Source organism: Macaca nemestrina, chromosome 19, assembly GCF_043159975.1.
Source record: "Macaca nemestrina isolate mMacNem1 chromosome 19, mMacNem.hap1, whole genome shotgun sequence".
Lineage (NCBI taxonomy): Eukaryota > Metazoa > Chordata > Mammalia > Primates > Cercopithecidae > Macaca > Macaca nemestrina.
The window spans coordinates 68,696,924-68,722,011 of NC_092143.1; the positions used below are offsets into that span (position 1 = coordinate 68,696,924).

The 25,088-nt window shown below is 48.6% G+C and overlaps 1 protein-coding gene across 7 annotated transcripts in view; it reads right to left on the reverse strand.

Moving 5' to 3' along the window:
* Positions 1 to 25,088, reverse strand: part of LOC105464978 (Cdk5 and Abl enzyme substrate 1) — a 127,434-nt gene that overhangs the window by 36,175 nt on the left and 66,171 nt on the right. For 6 of the 7 annotated variants that reach the window (XR_011617024.1, XM_024787746.2, XM_071085544.1 and 3 more), the window contains one exon: positions 9,764 to 9,841. The exons of the other annotated variant lie outside the window; for it this stretch is intronic. Coding sequence is in view for 5 of the 6 variants with exons in the window: in XM_024787746.2 (XP_024643514.2) it covers positions 9,764 to 9,841 (78 nt within the window). In the remaining variant the exon portion in view is untranslated. The remainder of the gene's footprint in view (positions 1 to 9,763; positions 9,842 to 25,088) is intronic. 7 annotated transcript variants of the gene reach the window in all.

Here is a 25,088-nt window from a genome sequence, read left to right on the forward strand (position 1 = left end):
GCACTTGCGATCGGAGAGAACTGCACAGGCTGTGAGGCTAATGTCAGGGGAGTCACCTGGCTCGTGGGTGGGAGGGGCCTCGCTGGGGCTTAGCACTTGCTAAATGCAGCTCGATGCCCTCTTCTGTCACTTCAGGCTTAGCAACTTTCACTGTGGGTGGGACAGAGTCACTTGGAGAGAAGCAGGACCCTGAGGTCTATGTCAGTTCATCCTTGTTAGCACCTTCTGGGGCCTTCCTTATGGCCAGCCATCCAGCTCCATCCTTTTATGGAGGTGCCCTCAAGGATGAGGTACCAGGCTGAGGGACCCTGAGAGACGGCACTTGCTTCTGCTGAAGTAGTCTGGCCGTCCTTTGTTGGAGCAAACAGATAAGATAGATAGATAGATAGATAGATAGATAGATAGATAGATAGATAGATAGATAGATAGATAGATAGATAGATAGATAGATAGACAGACAGACAGACAGACAGACAGACAGACAGACAGACATAGAGAGAGAGAGTGCGCAAGTGCACGAGCAACATATTCATAAACAGAGCAATTCTCAAAAGCCTCAGAAACCTTGCTTCTACTCACCCAACACAGAACCAGAGTGACCACTACTTTCTGTGCACTGTGCTGCAGATACCTTGAGGATTAAGATGCAATCCACACCCACTAGTGAAAAGTAAGTTAAAATGTATATTATAAGCCCTGAGACAGGAAGGGGCTCTTAGTGGAGCTGGGGGTGGGGGGACAGGTGCTGGGGGGCACTGAGAAAGCTGCCTGGAGGGAGGGCTGAGTATCCCCAAAGGTGAGGAGAGCCTGATGCATTAAGGTAGCTTGCTAGGGCTGAGAGGGGCTGTGCTGAGAGAGGGCTGGAGAGGAGTGCTGAGGCCAGAGCCTCAAAGGCCCTGTTTCTGTTAAGTCTGGGGGACCACAAAGGAGGTTTTAAGTTAGGCCTGGATGAATCCCGAGCTCCTGGGCTTTGGAAATCCATTTGGATATCTATGCAGTCTCACTAGACACTGTCTTGTCCTTAACGAGAGCTTCCCTTAATGGGGAAGGAAGGGACCTTCTAAGCTTCTTAGGGACCCTTGGTTCCCTGAGGGCTCCCTCCTGGGCCAGGTTTGGATCAGGGGCTTGAGTTCTCCTTGATCTGGGGTTCTTCAGTCTCCCCAGGTTCAGTTTGGGGACAGGCAGATCTTTTGGTGAACCACTGTGGCAGAGACCACAGACTAGCTCATGATCCTCAGGTCGCTGTTAAAAACTACATTTCCCAGGCTCCCAAGGCGGCCTAGGTTCCGCTAAGTGGAAGCACTCATGGGAAACCTGGAGGTGGAAGGAACACATGGGGAGATCAGAACTTCTGGCAAGCCTAAGGTGGGGGCCCCAGATGGCAGCGTCAACAGCATTTCCATGGGAAGAGCTCCAGGGTAGGGCTGTAAGTGGGTCCTGGCTGTGTTGCCCTCACTGTGTTGGTCTGGGGTGTCTGTGCTGGCTTCTGTCTGTCCTAGAAATCCTGTAAGGTACCTGAAATCCACGGCCCACCCCAACCATCAGAGGGGACTCTGATGACTGCAACTCAGGACACCGAGCGTAACTACCCTCCATTCCACCCTTCTGTGTCTCTCCGAGCCACTAGGGGTTCACGCTGCAGGCAAGACTTTGAATTCCTAAAGTAAAAGAACATGAAGACGGACAGTTAACAGAAGCATCTCATTCTATCCAGCAGACGATTTCCTATCGTATGCAAGCAAACTCTGTAAATCAAACAATATTTTATGAGCAGTAAAGAAAGCTCTGCGGCCCTGCCACACATCCTTTTGTGAAGCGAAGACATGCCTGGTACTGTGGCTAGGAATCCTCTAATACAACTATGCTGCACCCTTTCTCGAAGAGAAGCGTTCTTCATGCATGCTATCAGGCATGAAAAAGACCCTACTGCTCCCTAAATTGCCTCCTGGAGGTGCTCAGGGGGCAACTTTGGTGTATTGGGGAAAAGGTGTTGGGGAGACTCGAGCTGGCAGCACTTCAGGGTCATGAGCCAGGAACACCCACACCTCTGCAGCCAACCAGACACCAGGAGACACACCTCAACACCATACAGACACCAGGAGAATTTCACCAGCTCCACACTCTCCACACACCTTCCTATTCTGAAGATGACAATTACCCAGATGGGGAAATTACATAGATTATTTTTCACTTAAGACTCCACCCAGAGATGTCTGAGGGAGCATGCAAGTCTGCAGGTGAACCAGCAAGCTCCAAAGCCTTCCGAAAGTTACAACCCATCAGCTCAGCAGCTGGGGTCCCCAGAGGGCAGCCCGTGTGTGGCACACCTATGAGCCGTGACCTCCAAGCTCCATCTTCACCAAAATGCACACCAGTCAGCCAGTGCTGCCTGCCTGTACTGGTCCCGAGCCAGCACGCCCAGCCCCAAAGGCGTGATAATGAAGGGAAACACGCTTGGTTCCCAAGTATGCGTTCCAGCTTCCCGGGCTGCACCGCCTCCACAGCAGCAAACACAACAGGGCAGATCTGCGGCCACACTGCCTGCCCCCACCTACTACCACCTGGGCAGTTGCCAAGCCTTTCTCGGCCACTAGCCTCAAGTAAAATGGTAATACTGGCACCTACCTTGTGAGGCTGTTGGGCAGATGAAATGAGTGAGCGTATATCAAGCACGTGGGCCAGTGCCTGGGATGCCATACACTGTAAGCACTATTCAGGTCTCAGCTCCTATTATTACCTCTGTTTATCATGTTCACACACATGCTTGACTGCACCCTTCGTTAATCCTAGAGAAATGTACTCTTCTCTCAAATATCCACACCATCCATCACGGAAGGGAAGAGCATGCTGGAGACTGCGGTGGCTGTTAGATGCTCCGGCAGTCTGCTTCAAGCAGCAGCTCTAGAGACCACTGTGGGGCTGATCCGTTACCAGCTGGGCGTAAACCTGGTGGCATGTAAAATGACCCTGCACATTTTCCAGTGTTCCCAAGCCTAGGCTAATTAAGTCCCTAGCCTCATGGCCCACACCAAGAAAAAATGTGCCCAATACATGTATAGTGGCAAGAAGCCACCAGATCTGCACATTTTTAAAAATCTCAGTTTTCACTCTGATGGTAGTTTCTTTTGCTGTGCAGAAGCTCTTTAGTTTAATTAGATCCCATTTGTCAATTTTGGCTTTTGTTGATGTTGCTTTTGGTGTTTTAGACATGAAGTCCTTGCCCATGCCTATGTCCTGAAGGGTATTACCTAGGTTTTCTTCTAAGGTTTTTACGGTTTTAGGTCTAACATTTAAGTCTCTAATCCATCTTGAATTAATTTTCATATAAGGAGTAAGGAAAAGATCCAATTTCAGCTTTCTACTTATGGCTAGCCAATTTTCCCAGCACCATTTATTAAATAGGAAATCCTTTCCCCACAGAATGGGAGAAAATTTTTGCAATCTTCTCATCTGACAAAGGGCTAATATCCAGAACCTACAAAGAACTCAAACAAATTTACAAGAAAAAAACAAACAACACCATCAAAAAGTGGGCAAAGGATATGAACAGACACTTCTCAAAAGAAGACATTTCATACAGCCAACAGACACACGAAAAAATGCTCATCATCACTCGCCATCAGAGAAATGCAAATCAAAACCACAATGAGATACCATCTCACACCAGTTAGAATGGCAAGCATTAAAAAATCAGGAAACAAGGCCGGGCGCGGTGGCTCAAGCCTGTAATCCCAGCACTTTGGGAGGCCGAGACGGGCGGATCACGAGGTCAGGAGATCGAGACCATCCTGGGTAACACAGTGAAACCCCGTCTCTAATAAAAATACAAAAACTTAGCCGGGCGAGGTGGCAGGCGCCTGTAGTCCCAGCTACTCGGGAGGCTGAGGCAGGAGAATGGCGTGAACCCGGGAGGCGGAGCTTGCAGTGAGCTGAGATCCGGCCACTGCACTCCAGCCTGGGTGACAGAGCGAGACTCCGTCTCAAAAAAAAAAAAAAAAAAAAAAAAAAAAAAAAAAAAAAATCAGGAAACAACAGGTGCTGGAGAGAATGTGGAGAAATAGGAACACTTTTACACTGTTGGTGGGATTGTAAACTAGTTCAACCATTGTGGAAGACAGTGTGGCGATTCCTCAAGGATCTACAACTAGAAATTCCATTTGACCCAGCCATCCCATTATTGGGTATATACCCAAAGGATTATAAATCATGCTGCTATAAAGACACATGCACACGTATGTTTATTGCGGCACTATTCACAATAGCAAAGACTTGGAATCAACCCAAATGTCCATCAGTGACAGACTAGATTAAGAAAATGTGGCATATACACCATGGAATACTATGCAGCCATAAAAAAGGATGAGTTCGTGTCCTTTGTAGGGACATGAATGCAGCTGAAAACCATCATTCTCAGCAAACTATCGCAAGAACAGAAAACCAAATATCGCATGTTCTCACTCATAGGTGGGAATTGAACAATGAGATCACTTGGACACAGGAAGGGGATCATCACACACCGGGTCCTATGGTGGGGGGTGGGGGAGGGATAGTATTAGGAGATATGCCTAATGTAAATGACGAGTTAATGTGTGCAGCACACCAACATGGCACATGTATACATATGTAACAAACCTGCACGTTGTGCAATAAAAAAAATCTTAATTTTAAGAAACTCAGTGAAGATTAATATTCAGGTAGGAGCTTGAGAAGTTGCTGATTGTTGACAGATGGGGAGTGGACAGTGTGTTTCATTCATAAATTCGCTGTTCAACACAGCTTACTGCTTCTGCATCAGCAGCACTGACAAGAATGAGAATGACCTTCTGCGCTCGCAGGGTCCTTGTAGTGTCTGGTTAAACATCCCCGTTTTATAGATGAGGGGTCTGAGACTCAGGAGGGTTGAGTGATGGGCCCATATATCAGAGCTCACTCCTGTCCCCGGCCCTCTCCCCTGCCCCTCACTACAGGGGTGAGGACGCTGAGTGTGGCTGGGAAATGGGACTCCAGCTTGAATAGGGCATCACTAAATCTCTCAACACGCAGGCCCTGCCTGAGAGTTCACGAGGAGTTGGATCATCCGCTGGCATCCTCAGAGTCAACACTGAGGATGCAATATCCTTTCTCATATCTCTACGGTCTCACACTTCCAAGTCTAATTGGAGAACCGCCTTCACTGGGCACTACATTGGATCCTGCAATCTGAACTCACCCAACTCCTTCCTCTGCTCTAATCAGACACTGCTTAGGACTCAATGTTTTTGCTATTTGGTTTGATGATTGGTTTACTAGCTTATTCCCATCTCCCACTGAGACAGAGGACCAGAGAGAGGGCACAGAGAGTAGGCTGCACACACACAGACATTTTCCTGCACCAGTGTATCCAAAGCAGGGTTGCAGTGCCCAGCACACAGTAGGTGCTCACCAGGCTGCAGGTGAGTGAATTCTGACGTACAATGGTAGCCCGTAAACCTCCACATAGGTGGCATGCTGGCATGGCAAGGCACTTGGGGGGTGGTGGGGATAAAGAAACTTTACAAAGCAAACACCTTGCTTTTACTTAAGACCGGACCTTTACTATAAATGTAGGTGTTGGTCAGGATTTGTGGGCAGTTCAAATGTTCTCCAGTGCCTGCCTGCCCACCCTCCATTGCCTTGGATTGGTAACTCATTCCCACCCACCCCTTCCCTAGCCTCCATCAGGGCCTTAATTCACTGGGAGCAGAACAAGTGACCTAATGCGCAAAAGATCGAATGAATAGATAGTACTATATAAAGCCTTCCGAAGGTTGGTCTGTCTGCTTTGATCAACTGATGTCAGGATCCAAAATCAGTGTTCAAGTTAAAACTAAGAACAAAATGTGGAGGCCACGGTGGGAGCCAGGGCTGGGAAGCTTGAGTGCAGCACAAGTGGCCAGAAAACAAACCCAGAAAGATCAGGCCGCCCTGACAGATGCTTTCCATGGGAAGGAGGCTCCAGTACCCAGCAGATGAAGTATGAGCTTCCTGCTTTGAGAACTTTCTTGTGATGAAGTTGGAGCTGTACATTAGCCCCTTCATTGGTCGGGGGCCGGGGCGGGGGTGGTGGTTAGTGCCTGTTTGGAATAATCAGGTCCATGTGGCTGGGACCATGTACATGAGCACAGTGGAAACATGGAGGCCAGAAAGCACGGCCCTATAGGCTGGGGCAGCCCAGGTCCCGAGTTCCAGGGTTGCTGACTCTGCCAGGTGGGGGGCTGTGGGCGAGCTTCGCCCCGCTGTGCCTCAGCTGTGAAGCAGGAAGGCCTTTCCACCCCTGAAATTCTATGACTTACGTCCCAGTCACAAAAAGAGCTTCAGTGTAAAAGTAAAGGAATTTTCCACCTTGGAAAGGCATTAGTTAATACATACATGAACTGGAGTTGTTTAAAAATATGTATGTGTATATATTTATTGGTATATTTACTAGTAAACTTACTAGTATATATTTACTAGTACATTTTCATTTGAGCATAGTTGTTTTCCCAATAATTAGTAAAAAAAAAAAAATTTAAAAATCATAATTATGGTAAGTGGGTTATTTATACACACAATGTCTGCTCATTAAAAAGTTTGAAAAGCACTCTGCTTCTTAATCCTGCTGCTACATCACAATATTTGGAATTGTGCTCAGAGTTTCTCGTGTGAGCACAGACGTAGACTGTGCCGCAGGGACGGACATGTTCTTTTCTGTTAGGTCTGATAAAGGACCTGATGATATTTTTGTCATAGAAAAAAATCCTCTTCTAGCTGGGTACAGTGGCTTACCCCTGTAATCCCAACACTTTGGGAGGCTGAGGCAGGAGGATCACTCGAGTCCAGGAGTTTGAGACCAGTCTGGGAAACATTGCAAGATCTCATCTCTACTAAAAATTTTAAAAATTAGCTGGGTGTGGTGGTACGCAACTGTAGTCCTAGCTACTTGGGAGACTGAGGCGGGTGGATGGCTAGACCGTAGGAGTTCCAGGCTGCAGTGAGCCATGTTTGTGCCACTGCATTCCAGCCTGGGCAACAAAGCAAAATCCTGTCTCAAAAACAAACAAAAACAAAACAAAAAAATCCCTCTTCCGCACCTTGCTTTCCTCATTTATAAAATTTGGAGGAATAGTGGATTTGAATCTGTTCACACCTGGGATGTAAAAGGTGGGATCCCACACACTCATTTTGCTTCTCTGTCCAGGGCCAACAGAGCAGCCAGCTCTGCTGAATATGCCATGCAGTGGCCCTTTCTGCAACACAGGAGGCCTTCCCAAGCAGCAAGAAGACGACCCAGGCATGAACAGACACTCTTTCCTAGCACCAACTGGCCGCCACCTAGCATTTCCCTGAGATGCTGAAAAGAATGGAGGGCCACACATATCCACAAGGATGTCCAGTGGAGATGGTCTAAGGGCGCTCTTCCTAGGTACTTGAAGTTAAAACGGCTTCCTACTGGCTTTGCAGAAACGCCATAATCTTCACATTAACGACGGGAGGTAGTAACTTCCCCACTCCACAGAGGAGCCAATGGAAGCTCACAGAGGCTGGTAAGTAATAAAAATTCCAGATCGCCAAAGTTCTTCACAATGATTATAAATATGGGGTCCTTGCTGAGTGGGCCCTAGCACTTCTCTGCACGCCAGGCGCCAGGCTGGCGACCTTCATTCACTCCCTCCTGGGAGCCGCAGTTCACCTCTGGGAGGCGGATACCAGAAAAACTCCATTTCGCAGCAAGGTTTCTGCAGACACAGAACTTACTGTCAGTGTGGGTCATGGAAAAACTTACAGCTGAACACACTGGGGATGACATCCCCATTCTGGCCCAAAGTCGAGACTTCAACTCTTAAGCATCGATCAGTCATGTCATCTACAAAATGGGGACGAACACTTGGGTACCACAGTGAGGGGTACCTTACCCCGGACCTTGGAGAATAAAACTCATACGGACACTTCAAAGACAAGTGTAGAGAAGCCAAATTAAAGAAACAGAATGAGTCTCCAGCCAGGAAGATTCAAGGATTGCTTGACTGGGTATCACCGGCATGTATTAAAAGCTGTAGTTAATCGTGTGTGTAATTTTAATGTGTCTCCCCTGCTAAGCTGTAAGTTCAGGGGCGCAGGAACCCAATCCATCCTTCTCTACCTTTGTCCTGGGCACCTGGTCACATGACAAGCACTCAATAAATGAATGAACGAGACGGAGCTAAGGAAAGAATGTGTCAATCAGAGAGGTCAGCCAGGAAAATCCAGATAAATGAGGCTGATGTCACAGTACTATCCAAGCTCTGGCCAGGAGAGGACCTGCTGGCAAAGAGCCTGCTACTAATAACACAGATACCTGGAGGTGTGTGCCCACGCTGGTCACGCTCAAACATTCTGGGCCCTCGGGCTACTACTTGTAATAAGATGAATGAACTGGCCTCTGGGGTCACACCAGGTCTGTGAGCTGGTATGAGCTAATTCTGTCAAGGAATGAGCCTGCTCTTGCAATGTAGCCAGACCCGGGGCCACAGCAGGTAGGTCAGGCGAAGAGAGCTGCCCCACTACATCTCTCTGGGCAGCCCACTGGCCACTAGATAGATGGTCCTTAAACCTCCGAGCTGCAGGATTTGCTGCTACTTTTTCTAGAACACCTACTTTGCAAGGTTTGGCTGCAAGGATATAAATAATGAAAAAGACCAGCTCAAAGTGTGTGCTTAACAAACAGTGCCATGATTATTGCTCCTTAAGGCACACATCTCATCAATGACTGAGTCAGGATTCCACGAATAAAGATGTGCTGTTTTCTGTCCCATGGAGCTGACAATGAAGAGTGCAGACAAGGACCACGGTGAATCGAACAGGCTAAGTCTAGCAGATCTACAGGAGAAAGAGGAGGTCATGATGAGCAGGAAGGCCTGGGGTGGAGCTCATGGAGACGGTGGAAGATGAACACACGGCGAATCAGCACCAGTGGCCATACAGCCCTCCTTGGGGACAGTGGTCACATGTCTGTGGTGTGGCTGGCACAATGACCAGATGCCACAGCCAACATCCCATGATGCTTGACGTCTTACACAGTGAACTGTCCTGCCTTCGGTACTGGCGGCAGCCTGATGACAGACACCGGATGCATGGAAAGGCGAAGGGAGCATGAGGTCTAGATGCAGAGGAGGAAGGAATATGGGGTTCAGGGATGGCGATGAAGAGCAGAGGCTTTGCAAGGACGGACCCTCAGGTACTTACTTTTTTTCAGAGTAAAAGGAGGGGCTTGTTGATCTAGAGAGGGAAGCATTCCTCTGGCCTGTAGCTAGTTACCTAATCTCTGGTCCTGGGACCTTTTTGCTTTGATGTTTCTCTGTGGTGGCAGCTCCAGCTTGCTGGTCAGTTTCCAACCCCAAACCCAAGATGCAAGAGGGTGGGATGGGCACAGGGTTTGTTCCAATTCCTTCCTTGACCTACCTTTTTTCCAAAGGTTGGCATGGCCCTGTGGAATATGGTGGGCCCCGTGATGTTCTTGCTTTACAGTATTGGATAAGGTAACAAAATGTAGATTGAGAAAGAACAGGCGACAGGATGGGGACACACACACACACACACACACACAATGAGGAAGCTTTCTGGCTGAAAAGAAAGTGGAACATCTTTTTATCATTCCAATGTACAAATACTGAATTTGCAGTGTCAAAGCAAGGCAACTTCTTGAAAATGGAAAGGATGAGCACATTATGTACACTGGTGTGAGAACTTTTCACCCAGAGGACTACAAAGCATGCATGCATATACATACCCGACTTGGGTACTGTCGCGATACGGCAGCACTGAAAATATACTACAGAAGGATCTTCTGCCGCTGATAAGGACTATTCTAAAAAGTAAAAAAAAGAACAAACAACAAACACACTAAATGCAAAGACTCGAGCTAAAAAACAAAATCTATAGCAATTAAGCATTCATGGCATTCATAGCAGTATCCGCACGCTCCCACCACCTCCTCTGGCAGATGGTATTCTGCTCTCCTTGCAAAATGCAACCCCAGCGGGGCAGAAGTGGCTGCCTCTCCTCATCCCAATAGTAACATGTGAGACAACAGCAAGGGTCACTAATGAGTACACCTGCACCCCTTCTCCTGCAAGACCTGCTTGCTGTGGGCTGCACATGCAAGAGGGAGCAGACAGAGCTGAGTCCAGGGTGGCCAGGGCTGGGTGAGCAGTCATGCCACATTTAAACCACTGATTTCTATTTTGCAGTAAACAATGCAAGAGCAATAGCGCCAGAAACTATGAGCAGGAAAGACACTCAGAGGCCATTATGACCATTCGATTTTTCATCTGCTGGCAACATGTTAGGTTCTGAGAATAGATTAAGGGAACAATTACATAATCAGTCTTAGCCTCCATTCCTGCTATAAAGATACTACTGGAAACAGTTCTACATGATGGTGTTATGCAATCAAAAGCCACTTTAAAAAAACATTAAAACAAAAACAAAAACCCTCAAAGCACTTATCCTGGCATCTGAGAATAACTTTTGCCAAAGGGAATTGCTGATGAAAAACTGGAGAAATGAGAGGAAGAGATTTACAAACAACATTCTTTGTAGCACCAAGTCAATACACATCATATAAGGAAGCTTGTTTCCTTTTGTCATCCTTTCTTTCGACAACCATAATAAGACCAGGGAAAATGGTGCTACTACATGCATCAGGGTTCGGGGATTTCAACTCTGTTGTAAAACTAAGAAATCAAATTGTCCTGGGATGGAGTCCGGTTCCCTGGCATGGCAAAGCAGGCCCTGTGTCTCCTGGTTTCTGTCTCTCCAGTTTCAACACCCACAGAATTTCCCCCTGATTTTACCATCCTACCGATGCTGAGGCACTGACAGCACCCCCACCTGAACAAAAAGTCTCGCTGTTTTATACTTGTGTTCTTTGCATACTATTTCTTCTGCCTATATGCCCCACCTTGGAACACCCAGGGAACTCCTATTCATTCTTCCAAACCTAGCTCAGAAGTACCCCCTCCACACAGTGTTTCCTGCCCCTCTTCATGGAGTTACTTGTTCCCTTTTTGGTAACTGTCTCCAATTCCCCATTCACATGTCCAGGAGGGCACGGATGTGATCCACACTGCTAATCATTTTCCTCCCTCCTTTACTAGAGGGTGAGTCCAGGCAGGGGTTTAGTGCGTGGTGGCCCCTCCGTCTATGTACGTATATTAGATGGCACTGAAATGCAGCGTGGGCCTCAGAGCAGCAACACTTGAGTATCCGTCATGGGAGGGCAGGGCTGCAGGCGTCCTATGCAACCAAAAGCCACTTTTGGCTTTTGACACTTTTGGTGTCAATTCCATAGCAGTTCATATCCACAGGTTAATGGGATGGGACCAAAGTAACACACTCAGCTTCGAACACCAGCATCACTTTTGTTTGACCTCGGTCAGCTTGCTAACGCTTCTGAGCCTCACTCTGCCCTTCTAAGAAATGCGATACAATTAGTAACTATCTTATTGGAAAGCTGTAAGAGTACATGAGTCCATACTTGGAGAACCCTCAGAACAGCAACTGGCAAATAGTACACACTCAATAAAACCATCTTTACTGCAGATGGGCTGCCTGGGTTAGGATTCAGGTTTTCCAGCCTAGTCCATGGACTCAGAACCTCTTCAGCCCTCTGTGCTAAATACCCAGGCCTGCTCAGACCTGAAAGCTGTGCTGCCAGGACAGCTGAAACACCCCATGCACGGGGCCTTTCTACATCGGTGTAGCATGAGATTCACACAGAGATGCTGCTGAAGGGAGATGCTGCTCATCAGATACCCCAGGCCCTGATCCTGGTCACTGTCGAGGACAGAGCGTCATGTCCAGAGTGGACTGTCAAGGCCTAAAGGGCCAGGGGTTACATGAATCATGAGCACACCCTGCTGAACACCAGCCACACTCCTTGGGCTCGCCTGCATGGAGCCCAGCAACAAAGCTTCTCACGCTGCAATGCCCTGTAAATTCACCTACAGAGACTTAACAGCCAATACTTATTAAGTACTGATTATGTGCCAAATTCTAAGTGCTTTAACTGATGCGGCACGTCAAGTCAGCGACGTACCAAAGGAGATGCACCAGCAGGTGGGGCGGGGGGAGACTGGAACTTGAGTCCTTTACCACTACCGATGCCCTTCCCTAAACCTTGCTAGAAAAGCCTGCCCCTTGGGGGCGTGACTGGGGACCCACGCAGTTCTTGGATACTAATTGGATACTAATAAGTCTGCCTTCATCCACGTGTTCCAGGCCGGCTTTCCAGCCTGGCCTGTGGGTCACCATGCCCAGTGCAGGGAGGGGCAAGAGGGTGACAGATCACACATCCCTGACCTTGGAGCTGCTGGAGCCGGGGAGGCCTGCTCAGCCCGGACCCCTCCCCAGATGGAAGGGCAGAGGCTCTCCGCACCCTCACTGCCACTCCCTGCCATCTACCCAGGACAAAGGCCTGGAGCGACTCATTCCCGTGTCACTGGGCATCGATGTCCTCTGCAACACACTGGCAGGAATGTGTTGAACAAACTCCACCGGCTCAGCGATGCTGCATTTTCGTCACTACTCATGCTAAGGTGTCCTTCCTTCCCACACATTAAACTTGTTTGGACGTTTTTAATAGAACAAGAAAATGAAGAATATAAATGCGAGTGCAATCCAAGTCTTCTTCCCAATCTTTCAGCCACAAGATGCCTATCAGTAAATGGGCTGCTTGTTCTATTAAATGAGCACTCACTCTGGGTGGTCCGCACCACTATGTGTAGGAGAGGCTGACAACATGGTACTCATTCCAGAAAAACATGTTATTTTACTGCAGAGGTCAAGTTTAGCAACTATGAATATGGACTGTTTCTCAACAATTCCAGTAGAGTTGCTACTTCCCTGGTTGGCCAGTCTCAAGCGGCTGAAGGGAGGAGGAAGGGAGTAAGGCATGTCACATCTTTGGGCTCTTCCCCTCCCTTCTCCAGTCATTTCATGCACCCTCAGTTTCTGCAGGGGCCAGAGGAGGAATTCACAGCAGAGATCCGCACAGAGGCTCTGGCTCTGTAGCCGGTTTGCCAGTGGAGCTTCCAAGAACACATCATACGTGTTTCCTGAAGTAGTTTTGGCATCTTGGAGGGACTGCAGGTGTGAACCACAGCGGGCAAGTAGCAGCAAGTGATGGCTCCCGTCTTCTTGGCTTCTTACACTGGGAAACCTTGAACAGTGTGGTTCTGACAACAGGTCCCCTGTGATCAACCGTTACGTTTAGAACCTGTGGGGTTCATGTGAATTTGCAGCTTTTCTCTTTATAAACATTAGGGAAATGTTCATGGTAATGGAGATACACAAGAAGAGAATCAGATGTTTGCCTCCCGGAAGGTACATCTATTATCCGAGAAAGAGTTCCATCAGATGACATGAACAAGCACAGTCCACTTCCGCTGTCAGACGCTGACCACCCTCACGTCTTTGCCTCCAACCTCGGCGGCTCTCTTCTTGGACGCCCAAATGGCATATGCAAAAAGCCCAAATCATTTCCCCCACCTGTGACGTACAACATTTTACTTGGAGTTGAGATGACCAGAAAATATTACATGAAAGATTATGACTTCAAAAGAGGAATTAATTCCAGGGAGATGGATCTTTAAGGAATTAAAGGTCACATTTCCACATGAACATCTGCCAGAGGAAAAAAATAGCAAAGGAAAACATTCCCTGGGGCTACAGCCCACATGGACAAAGCATGTTGCATACACAATGCTTCCTGAAACGGCCGGGGATCCTCATGAGTGCTCGGAAGCTGAAGGAGCACCGTCCAGCTTTCTTCTTCACGCAGCCTCATTGCCACGCTCTTAGGAAAGCGCTTCTGGTATGAGGGATCTTGCAGCTTCAGACCACAAAGCTTCCACAGCCACAATTAGCTCCCAAGACACTGAGTGTCCAGAACAGCCAGGAGAGGCACAAGGACACCACCTAGGTGACAGAGCACCACGGGCCACTTTTCACCCAATCTCCTTTTACCCCCCAGCCCAGCACTGGCGATGGCTGAAATGGCAATGTCTCTCACCAGCCAGGATCCTCAAGTCTTTCCTCCTTTGCCAAAACACCAGAGGCCTGTTCTATTTCCAGCCCCCTGGGGAGTCTCTGTTGGTTGTGAGAAGGTCTCATCTCCTCCAGGTGAAATGTTCCATTACAACAGAAACATTCTCTTGAGAACATAAAAACAAGCAACCAACTCCAGGAGGCAGAGGAAAGAAAACCACATCTGCCATAATGGGGAGGTGAACACAGTGATGCCCAAACACAGCCCCGCAGTGTCCACAGCCCAGGGGTCTGTAATCGGCACTAGGCACACACGCAAAAATTCTGTGGCTCATTCCCTCCACGCCCACGAGGCAAGAAAGAATACGCCTACAAAGCTGGTGTTCTGGGTTCAACTGTGCTCCCCAAATGACATGTTGAAACCCTAAGCCCCAGGACCTGCGGCTGTGGCCTTATTTGTAAATACAGTAGTCCCCCTTATCCATACGGGATGTGTTCCAAAACCCGCAGGGGATGTCTGAAACCACAGATAGCACTGACGCCTGTATGTACTATGTTTTTTCCTTTGCAATCACTTCATATAGGGCAGGTAGTGAGACCATGTAGATATGCTGGACTAAGGGCTGACTCATGTCCCAGATCAGAGTGGGAGGGCAAGAGATTTCGCCATGCTACTCACGCAATCTAGCACTTATGAATTGTTTGTGGAATTTTCCATTTAATATTTTCAGACCATGCGGTTGACTGTGGACAAGAAGGGATTGCTGCAGTGTCTTTGCAGATGTTATCAAGTAAGAATGAGGTCCTACTAGGTCAGAGTGGGCCTTCAATCCAATGGCTGGTGTCCTTACAAGGGGCAAGAAATTTGGAGACACCTAGACACACACAAAGGGAAGAAGGCCACCTGACGGTGGAGACAGAGACGGGAGTGATGCAGCTACAAGCGCCAAAGACACCAAGGCTCGCCAGCACCACTGGAAGCTGGAAGAGTTGAGAGCTGATTCTTCCCTTGGGGCTGAGGGAATACGGCCCCGAGCTTTCAGTCTCCAGAACAGGGAGAGAACCGCTTGTTGTTGTCTTAATCACCCAGTTAGTGGCACCTTGTGGCGCAGCCCTGGAAAGGGACACAGCTCTCCCTGGCATGGCTCTGGGCTACACACCCCATCTCAGCAGGTCCTCTGCACACCACACTATGAGCGCTGTGCACACAGACGGTGAAGGAGTGAAGGCCAATGTCCGGAGACAAATGAATATTATGAAATCTGGAAAACCCGTTCTCTTCCCAGCTCCACTCTGACCCCTTTTCCCACAGTCGTTCCTTCCTCCTCTCACAATGCTTTATTAAAAACTGGAAGAAGGGGACTTGACCCCTTTCCGTCTCTTCTGAAGGGCTGGCAATGGCATAATGAGAGTTGAACGAAAACACCACCACCACCAACAAAATGTTCTTGTTTACTCTATTTAAATGCTCATGAGCTACTGGGGGGACGTTTTCCTTCTTAGGAACGACTCCCCTCACTGTTGGCTGTGCCTCATCTGGGTACAAGGGCAAAATGGAGAATTGGTAGGGGATCCAAGAACATTCTCCACAGAGCGATCTGTTCCTTTCTGCCTGGAGTTGGAAGGAGATGCTATTCCAGGGCAGGAGCTGGGAAGAAGGGGCCCCATGGACAAGAAGGCACTAGAACAAGGCGCCTGAAAGTGCCTAGGAGGTGGCATGGGATTCTAACAGGTGGAAACAGGAGGAAGGGAAGCACGGCTTAACCCTGCGAAGTGTGGAGCTGCACAAGGTGTCTGGAGCCAGGGAACTGGGGGACATGAGTTAAATAGTCTGATGCACCTGAGAATCTGTGCTAAGTAGCCCACAAATACCACATGGTGGTACTGTTACTGGTGGAGGCATTAGTCTTCTCTTCATTGACTATGACTGCCACCTCCACCACACTTCCATGACCGCAAGATCACTGCTACCACAGTGCAGGACAGGCCTCCCCACCTGCTAAGAAGGCACACCTTATCCTACAATCTGGGGAGTGGCAAATTTCTGATAAACAAGTTATATAATCTTCCTCTCCTCCTCCCTCCCTCCCTTACACAAATATTTTCTGAGCACTTAATCTATGCCAGACATTGTACTAGGTGCTGGGGATCTGATGATGAATGGCCCAGCTAAGAGCTCCCTCCTTGCAAAGCTTAGGGGTGGTTGGGAGATACCTCCACGCAGAGGTTTAAGTTCTCTGATGGGAAGTAGGGGGTGCTACTGAGCACACAGGAAGAATAACCCAGCCTAAAGGAGGCAAGGTGGACTCCCTGGAGCAAGTGGTAACTGAGACCTCAGGGATAAGTGGCAACCAGTCTACAGTGAGAAGATATGCTGGTGGGAAAACTGGCATGAGTCAGGTTGGGAGAAAGAGCATACAGCCTATTCAAGGAACTGAGTGAACAACAAATGTTCACGGACCTCCACGTGCCTGACTCACCAGTGTTTCCACTCCCCTCTGTACAACCCTTTGACCAACACCCCTGACTCACGCAAAACTCAGGCTGGTAGACTGTTTGCCACCAACCCCCACCGAGTTGTGCACTTACTAAGGGTCACTTACATATGGCCCAATCCTGTTTATGTCAGTTGTATTATTATTTATATTTGCACTTGTTTATTAAAGATTGTGCACTGCTGGGCACCGTGGCTCATGCCTGTAATCCCAGAACTTTGGAAAGCCGAGGTGGGAGATCACATGAACTCAAGAGTTCGAGACCAGCCTGAGCAACATAATGAGACCTTGTCTCTCTCTACTAAGAATCAAAAAACTTAGCTGGGTGTGGTGACACACGCCTGTAGTCCCAGCTACTCAAGAGGCTGAGGTAGGAGGATCGCTTGAGCCCAGGAGTTCAAGGCTGCAGTGGGCTATGATTGGCTGCAGTAGGTTATGATTGTGCCACTGCATTCTTGGGTGACAGAGCAAGACCTCGTCTCAAAAAAAAAAAAAAAAAAAAACAGTGTGCACACAAACTAAAGAAGGTGGAAAATAAAGATAAATGCTGTTCAAATTTTTTGTTTAATACTGGATGCGTTAAAAAATATTCACACAAGGCAAGTCATTAAAAAAAAAAAAAACTGCAGTTGAAATAGGTATGAGCAAGACTGCAAAAGGTTAGGAAAAAATTGTAAACATCCAAACAGATTTTGCACTCAGATTCTTGGGCCACTTTCGTGAAGTCCCATGTGGACATCCCAGCAATGGGTGGGGACAATGAGGACATAAGGAAGTCGATGCCACAGACAGACTCTGATCTGTGGACCCCACACAAAGGAAAGGCACGGCATGGAAAGCTGCAGAATGGACCATCACTCATGGGCTTAAATGCCAGCACAACATCTAAGTGTGTAGGAGACTTCTGTGGGCATTTCCTTCGGCATTTACTAACCTTTTCCCCTAACCCAGCGATTACTGTGAATAATTCAGCAGAGCTGAGGGTGGCATGGGGGAGAAGTGTTAGTCCAACTGTGAGGCCGGCTGGAGAAAGGCCTCCTGAGCCCTGTGGGGAAGTCAGGGTTTGAGAGTCCCCAGCTTAAGGTGGGAATTGCAGCCACGGCATGGAGGAGGAGCACTCACAGGAGTGGAGTGGGATAGGAGCGAGGAGGGTCTGGGATGGGGCGGGAGGAAGGCAGGCGGTGTCACATGGGCAGAAAAGCTCTCCAAGTCAGAGCACCACAAACTGGGTGGCTTAAACAACAGAAATACATTGTCTCACAGTTCTGGGGGCCAGAAGTCCAAGATCAAGGCGTCAGCAGGCCCACGCTCCATTTGAAGGCACTGGGGAGGGTCTGCTCCAGGCCTGTCTCCCGGCTACTGGTGGCTCCATGGTTTGTGGCAGCATCGCTCCCATCTTCACATAGCATTCTCCCCGTATGCCTCTGTGCTCCAGTTTTCCCTTACTTCAAGAGACTGAGGCTTTTGCTCTGTCACCCAGACTAGAGGGCAGTGCCATGATCTCAGTTCACTGCTGCCTTGAATTCCTTTGCTCAAGTGATCCTCCTGCCTCGGTCTCCCACACTGCTGGGACTATAGATGTGAGCCACGACACCTGGCTTCAATTTCCTCTTTCTATAAGGATATTGGTCGTATTGGATTAGGGCCCACCCTACTCCAGTATAACCTCATCTTAGTGAATTATATCTGCCACAACTCTGTTTCCAAATAAACTCACATTCTGAGGTACAAGGAGTTAGTTAGGACCTCAACACAGGAATTTTGGGGGCTAAGGTAAGGGGAGAACAAGAGGAGTTTGGTGTCACAGGAGTGAGAATGTCCGGCCAGGTGTGGTAGCTCAAGCCTGTGATCCCAGCACTTTGGGAGACCGAGGTGGGCAGATCACCTGAGGTCATGAGTTCGAGACCAGCCTGGCCAACACGGTGAAACTCCATCTCTACTAAAAATACAAAAATTAGCTGGGCATGGTGACAGACATCTATAATCCCAGCTACTTGGGAAGCTGAGGCAGGAGAGTCATTTGAACCCAGGAGATGGAGGTTGCAGTGAGCCAAGATCATACCACTGCACTCCAGACCGGGTGACTGAGGGAGACGCCGTCTCAAAAAAAGAAAGAAGTCAGGAAGTCCTTTTGGAATCCCCTCCCCTCCTGCTCAGCCAGAACAGCCCTGGTAGCTGCATCCTGAAGTGTGGTCCAGCCCTGAGTCATCTGCTAGCTATAATTACTGTTTTCTTCTCAACGTGTTGCAGACCAATGGTGGAGACCAAGGACTGACGTCTCCTCTGGGCTCCCAGGCTAAGCAGAAGATTGAAACAGAACCGCCGGATAGGGTTTGGCTGTGTCCCCACCCAAATCTCATCTTGAATTGTAGCTCCCGTAATTCCCACGTGTTGTAGGAGGGACCCGGTGGTAGATAACTGAAGCATGGGGGCGGTTTCCCGAATACTATTCTCGGGGTAGTGAATAAGTCTCATGAGATGTGATGGTTTTATAACGGGAAACCCCTTTTGCTTGGCTCTCATTCTGTCTTGCCTGCCGCCACGTAAGATGTGCCTTTTGCCTTCCGCCATGATTGTGAGGCCTCCCCAGCCCTATGGAACTGTGAATCCATTAAGCCTCTTTTTTTTTTTTACCCAGTCTCAGGTATGTCTTTATTAGCAGCGTGAGAACAGACGAATACAAACGCCAAGGGAAGGTTCTGTCCAATCTGAAACAATTTCCAACTCTTGTACCTTTCCTCTGTGATTGCTTTTACTTCTTCAAATCAAACTGGTGGAAGAGCAGCAACAAATACCTGCAGGCTATGAGCTTTTCAGTCGCAAACATGTACATAAGCGCGAGGCACGGAGCACAGCTGCTGTGGACTCTACTGACTGAAAATCATTTATCTCAAAAGCCTCGTGCAGCACTACAGAAGCAGCCAGCCTCACCTCCATGCTGTTTAAAGAGGCATGAATAAAACCAGGTGTGTGTGGTGCTGACCCAGCACACCGCTGGGAACTGGGCACCAGCATTCTCAGTGCCGAGTGACTGCCCTGCATGCCAGCTCCTCTCTCTGCTCCCTCCACTTAAGTGCCAGGCAAATAAAGCCACGGAAATGCAATGGTCAGTCAGACTTGTGAGCAGCTCTGGGGGCCATCTCACTGAACGAAGAGCCTAGAACTGGAGCCCCAGTGAGGTCTGGGGAGTCCTGGAGGCTTCTTTAGGCTGTCCACTCCCTGTCCCCCTAGACTGAGGTTTTGTTAAGAACTGATCATCAACACCGATGATGACGAGGATAAAGATGCTTCCTGTCGCCTTCTGCCACTGAGGGGTTGGCAGGTGCTAGCCTTTTCACAAAAAACAAAATCTCCGAGAAGAAAAAAAGCCAGCTCAGGAAAGGGTCCATGTTGCAAGGTGCCTCAGAGAAGATGCCTGACTTCTATCAAAATGGATGGGTTCGTTTCAGGGAGAAAAAGCAATGACATTTTTCTTTTTTCAAAAAGGCCAGTCTGGGGCTGGTAACGAGCCGTTTTATTTTTTGAAACGTGCCACTTCCTCCAAGTCGTTTTTCAAACTAAATTAGGCTGACAGCTTGGAACTGATGAGATCACAAACAAGGTCTTAATTTAGTTATGACCCATCCCCTCTTTCCCTCCAAAACGTTTTGGTGCAGCAAGGAAAGGCTCCAGCTTGACTTCAGTCACTGGACTTTTACCATCTTCCTTTAAAATGCAGATAAAGGGTGCTGAAGGCTTTTACGTGTTTTTGTTTTGTTTCAACGTTATCCTATTGAGTTCATACTTTAAAGAGAAAACACTGTGGCTCAGTTCTTTATCCACTCCCATCTCAAATCCTTTTACATTTCTCTGAAAATTCCTCCCAAGGGAGGAGATAGCTCAGTCAACTCACTGCTGAGGACATTTCTCTACCTGTTCACAATGAGAGGATTCTCGAAGCAGACCCAGGAGGCGGCACTTCCAGGGTACGTGAAGCCATCTCCTGCATGCCATGCCAACATTCAACACCCAGATGACTTCAAAAGGACACCCAGTAAAGCCCACGCAGGCACGTGACAGAGGGAGAAGACACTCACGTGAAATGAGGGCTCTGTCGCTCTTCAAGACAGAGGTTTATGAGTCTCAAGAACTGTGAGCACCAAGAGGAAAGGTCCTTTAACAGGACCATGAGGGTCACTAGACATAAATGTCACAAAAGTCACTGAGTGTCTCCAGTCTTTTTTTTTTTTTTTTTTTTTTTTGAGACGGAGTCTTGCTCTGTCTCCCAGGCTGGAGTACAGTGGTACGATCTTGGCTCACTGCAAGCTCTGCGCCCCTGGGTTCACATCATTCTCCTGCCTCAGCCTCCCAGGTAGCTGGGACTGCAGGCGCCCGCCACTACACCGGGCTAATTTTTTGTATTTTTAGTAGAGACTGGATTTCACTGTGTTAGCCAGGATGCTCTCGATATCCTGACCTCGTGATCCATCCGCCTTGGCCTACCAAAGTGCTGGGATTACAGACGTGAGCCACCGCGCCCGGCCGAGTGTCTCCAGTCTTTTTTTTTTTTTTTTTTTTTTTGAGATGGAGTCTTGCTCTGTCGCCCAGGCTATGGTGCAGTGGCCGAATCTCAGCTCACTGCAAGCTCCGTCTCCCGGGTTTACGCCATTCTCCTGCCTCAGCCTCCCGAGTAGCTGGGACTACAGGCGCCCGCCACCTCGCCTGGCTGTTTTTTTTTTTTTTTTTTTTAGTAGAGACAGGGTTTCACCGTGTTAGCCAGGATGGTCTCGATCTCCTGACCTCGTGATCCGCCCATCTCGGCCTCCCAAAGTGCTGGGATTACAGGCTTGAGCCACTGCGCCCGGCCGAGTGTCTCCAGTCTTTATGCTCAGAATCCTAGCTGTCCTTCGGATGAGTCAGTCCTTCCTAGCCAGCAATGAGCGAGGCTGTGTAAATGTCTGTCATCTTCAAAGGTATATCTAATGGCCGGGAACTGAGATTTGTCTTTACTTCCGTTTAGCCTCCACTCTGTGGCACACAGTAGGGTTCTCAGTGAAGATGCAGGTTGGAGCCCATGGTGACTGGCTCTCCTCTTACAATAAGCAGCAGCTTCCACTTGCCAACTGCCCTCCTCAGCAGGAGGTTCAAAGGCCCGTTCCAGATGCTGTGGCATTGGGCCACCAGCCACTGCTCTTCTTTGACAAAAGGCTTGCTCAGACATTTGTGACCAGCTTTTCAAAAAGATCTTGAGTTGCTTTTGAACTTCATATCAAAATTAACTCTTTTAGAAGATAATACCCACCCAGTGTCTTTCTACAGGAAAGATAAGGTTACCAAAATGACCTGCAATGCCCACCCGACTTCTGGTTACCCAGAGCGATTGTGTTCCAAGGCGAGTCACATCACTCGCACCTCTGCTCAGCACGCTGCGTGGTTCCCACCTTGCTCACAACCAGACAGACCTCCGCGGTCACCACCGACTTCTCAGAGCTCATCTCGCCTTCCTTCCTTCCTCTCGCTCACCTCCACCATGTGGGTTTTCCTACAGTTCCTCAAACACACCCCGTCCCTTCCGCCTCAGTGTCTCCATGACTGCTGTTCCATCAGGGCGAATGTGCTTCCCCACTGGGATAGCCCCAGGGCTGGCTCCCTCACCTCCCTCACACCTCCACTCCCAGGTCTCCCCATCGCCCTAGAGTGTCCTTCTCCACCTCTGGCTGCCTCAGTCTCTCTCCATGGCACATCACCTCATCTTTCACCTGTGCACGTTTATCATTTCCCTCCCTATTGGGATGTAACCTGTTTTATTCATGGATACATCCCAATAGTCACAGATTAGGTGCCAGCAAACGTGTGGGGTGAGCTGAGGACATATGTTCCTACAGGGCACGTAGTCAAGGAACTGCCTTATTATTGGGCACCTCGTATCGGGAGAGTCATTAAGCAATAATTCCTCTTGCCTTAAACCCCGGTAACCTCTTATCTACTTTCTGTCTGTAGGGACTATTCTGGTTATTTCATCTAAATGGAGTCACATGACATGTGACCTTTTGTGATTGGCTCACTTCACTCAGCTTATTTCCAAGGTTCATCACAATTCCTTCCACAAAGTCCACTGCCAGGGGACCATCGTAATACACATCTAGCTTCCTATGACATGACAGGCATGCTGATGGCAGCACCATCGATGGGATCTGCCCTGGTTGGGTGCAAAGGCGACACCAGCCTTCTTCGATACTAGCCTTCCATCCGGACAAGCTAAATTAGTTCCCTCTGTGTTGGCATTGCGTTGTGAGCTTGGGGTGGAACACATTGTCCTAAATGCCAAGTACTTTTCATGTGTACTAAAAAATCTATATCCTGGCCGGGCGCGGTGGCTCAAGCCTGTAATCCCAGCACTTTGGGAGGCCGAGATGGGCGGATCACGAGGTCAGGAGATCAAGACCATCCTGGCTAACACGGTGAAACCCTGTCTCTACTAAAAAACTAGCCGGGCGAGGTGGCGGGCGCCTGTAGTCCCAGCTACTCGGGAGGCTGAGGCAGGAGAATGGCGTAAACCCAGGAGGCGGAGCTTGCAGTGAGCTGAGATCCGGCCACTGCACTCCAGCCTGGGCGACAGAGCAAGACTCCATCTCAAAAAAAAAAAAAAAAAAAAAAAAAAAAAATCTATATCCTGTGCTATAATCAATAGTCCACCTGAATTACATTTATCCTTGCTCGGTTTAATCTCGGTGGACTGGCTCTAGCATTTCCAGTGAATGAAGTATCTGGATCTTGGTTCTCATCTGTAATGCTCCTTCCTGCTTCTGCTCTCCCTGCTTTTAGCTTTCCACATGGCTGACAACGAGGCTTCTGGGCCTTTACTCCAATCACTGTCTGCACTGCAAGAGATAATGCTGGCGGGAATGGGAATGGGAATACCACGTGTTGTTCTACCCAAACTTGCCCTCAGGCTGATGATAATCAGCTCACAAATTTCAGCCACCTGCAGAAACTCCAGCTTCACAATCACCCGGCCCTTTTCACCACGCTATCTACAGGGACATGCGATAGTAAGGAACAGCCTGACATTTTGATGCAATCTACAGATGTAATGTCCAGGCACTTCCTCACTTTACTAACCAAGTTATTCCATCAATGAGGAATCGAAGCTGATGGGACATGACCTTTTCTTAGTGAACTCATGTTGACTGCTACCAACCTCCACACAAACCATCTGTTCTCAAACTCTGCTAAGCATCAGCTCTAGGCTTGCCAGTCTATGATTATTAAAATCTACCCTCTCCTGGCCACACGGGTGGCTCACGCCTGTAATCCCAGCACTTTGGGAGGCCAAGGCGGGCGGATCACGAGGTCAGGGAATCGAGACCTTCCTGGCTAACATGGTGAAACCCCGTCTCTACTAAAAAAATACAAAAAAATTAGCCAGGCGAGGTGGCGGGCACCTTTAGTCCCAGCTACTCGGGAGGCTGAGGCAGGAGAATGGCGTGAACCCGGGAGGTGGAGTTTGCAGTGAGCCGAGATTGCATCACTGCACTCCAGCCTGGGCGACAGAGTGAGTCTCCATTTCAAAAAAAAAAAAAAAAACAAAAGCTACCCTCTCCCATTACCCTCACACTGTTTTCCACTGAAAGCCAGCTTTTGCCTGGTATCAGACTTAGAACTTCGTTCATTCTCCATGGCACTTTAAAGATCATTTGTATTTCCAAATTCTTTCTATTCTCCAGGATCTAGCCCTGATTACTAAAATTCACTTAAAAGGCCTCTCTGTTTATTCAACAAACACTTGCTGAGTGCTTACTGTGTGCCTGGCACGTGGCTTTGTAGAGTCTACACTTCCAGTTCTACTTGGTAAGGAAGTTAAAAGCAGGCAGCAGCTGACATCTGCTGACCCCGTGCCACCATCCCAGGAAATTCGCCATCCTTTCCCTTCCGCTTCCGAACATGGTCTTAATAGTAACAGCCTATGGCTATTACTGGTGTTTCATTTTATTGTGGGAAAAATATACATATACACATATATAAAACATAAAATGCCATTTAATCAGTGTACAATTCAGTGTCATTAAGTGCATGCACAGTGTTGGGCAACCATCATCACTGTGTATTTCCAAAACTTTACCATCACCCCTAATAGAAACTCTGTACTCATTAAGCAATAATTCCCTCTTGCCCTAACCCCTGGTAACCTTTTACCTACCTTCTGTCTCTATGGACTATTCTGGATATTTCAATTCAATGAAGTCATATGACATTTGACCTTTTGTGACTGGCTCATTTAACTCAGCTTATTTTCTTTTTTTTTTTTTTTTTTTTTTGAGACGGAGTCTCGCTCTGTCGCCCAGGCTGGAGTGCAGTGGCCAGATCTCAGCTCACTGCAAGCTCCGCCTCCTGGGTTCACGCCATTCTCCTGCCTCAGCCTCCAGAGTAGCTGGGACCACAGGCGCCACCTCGCCTGGCTAATTTTTTGTGTTTTTAGTAGAGACGGGGTTTCGCCGTGTTAGCCAGGATGGTCTCGATCTCCTGACCTTGTGATCCGCCCGTCTCGGCCTCCCAAAGTGCTGGGATTACAGGCTTGAGCCACCGCGCCCG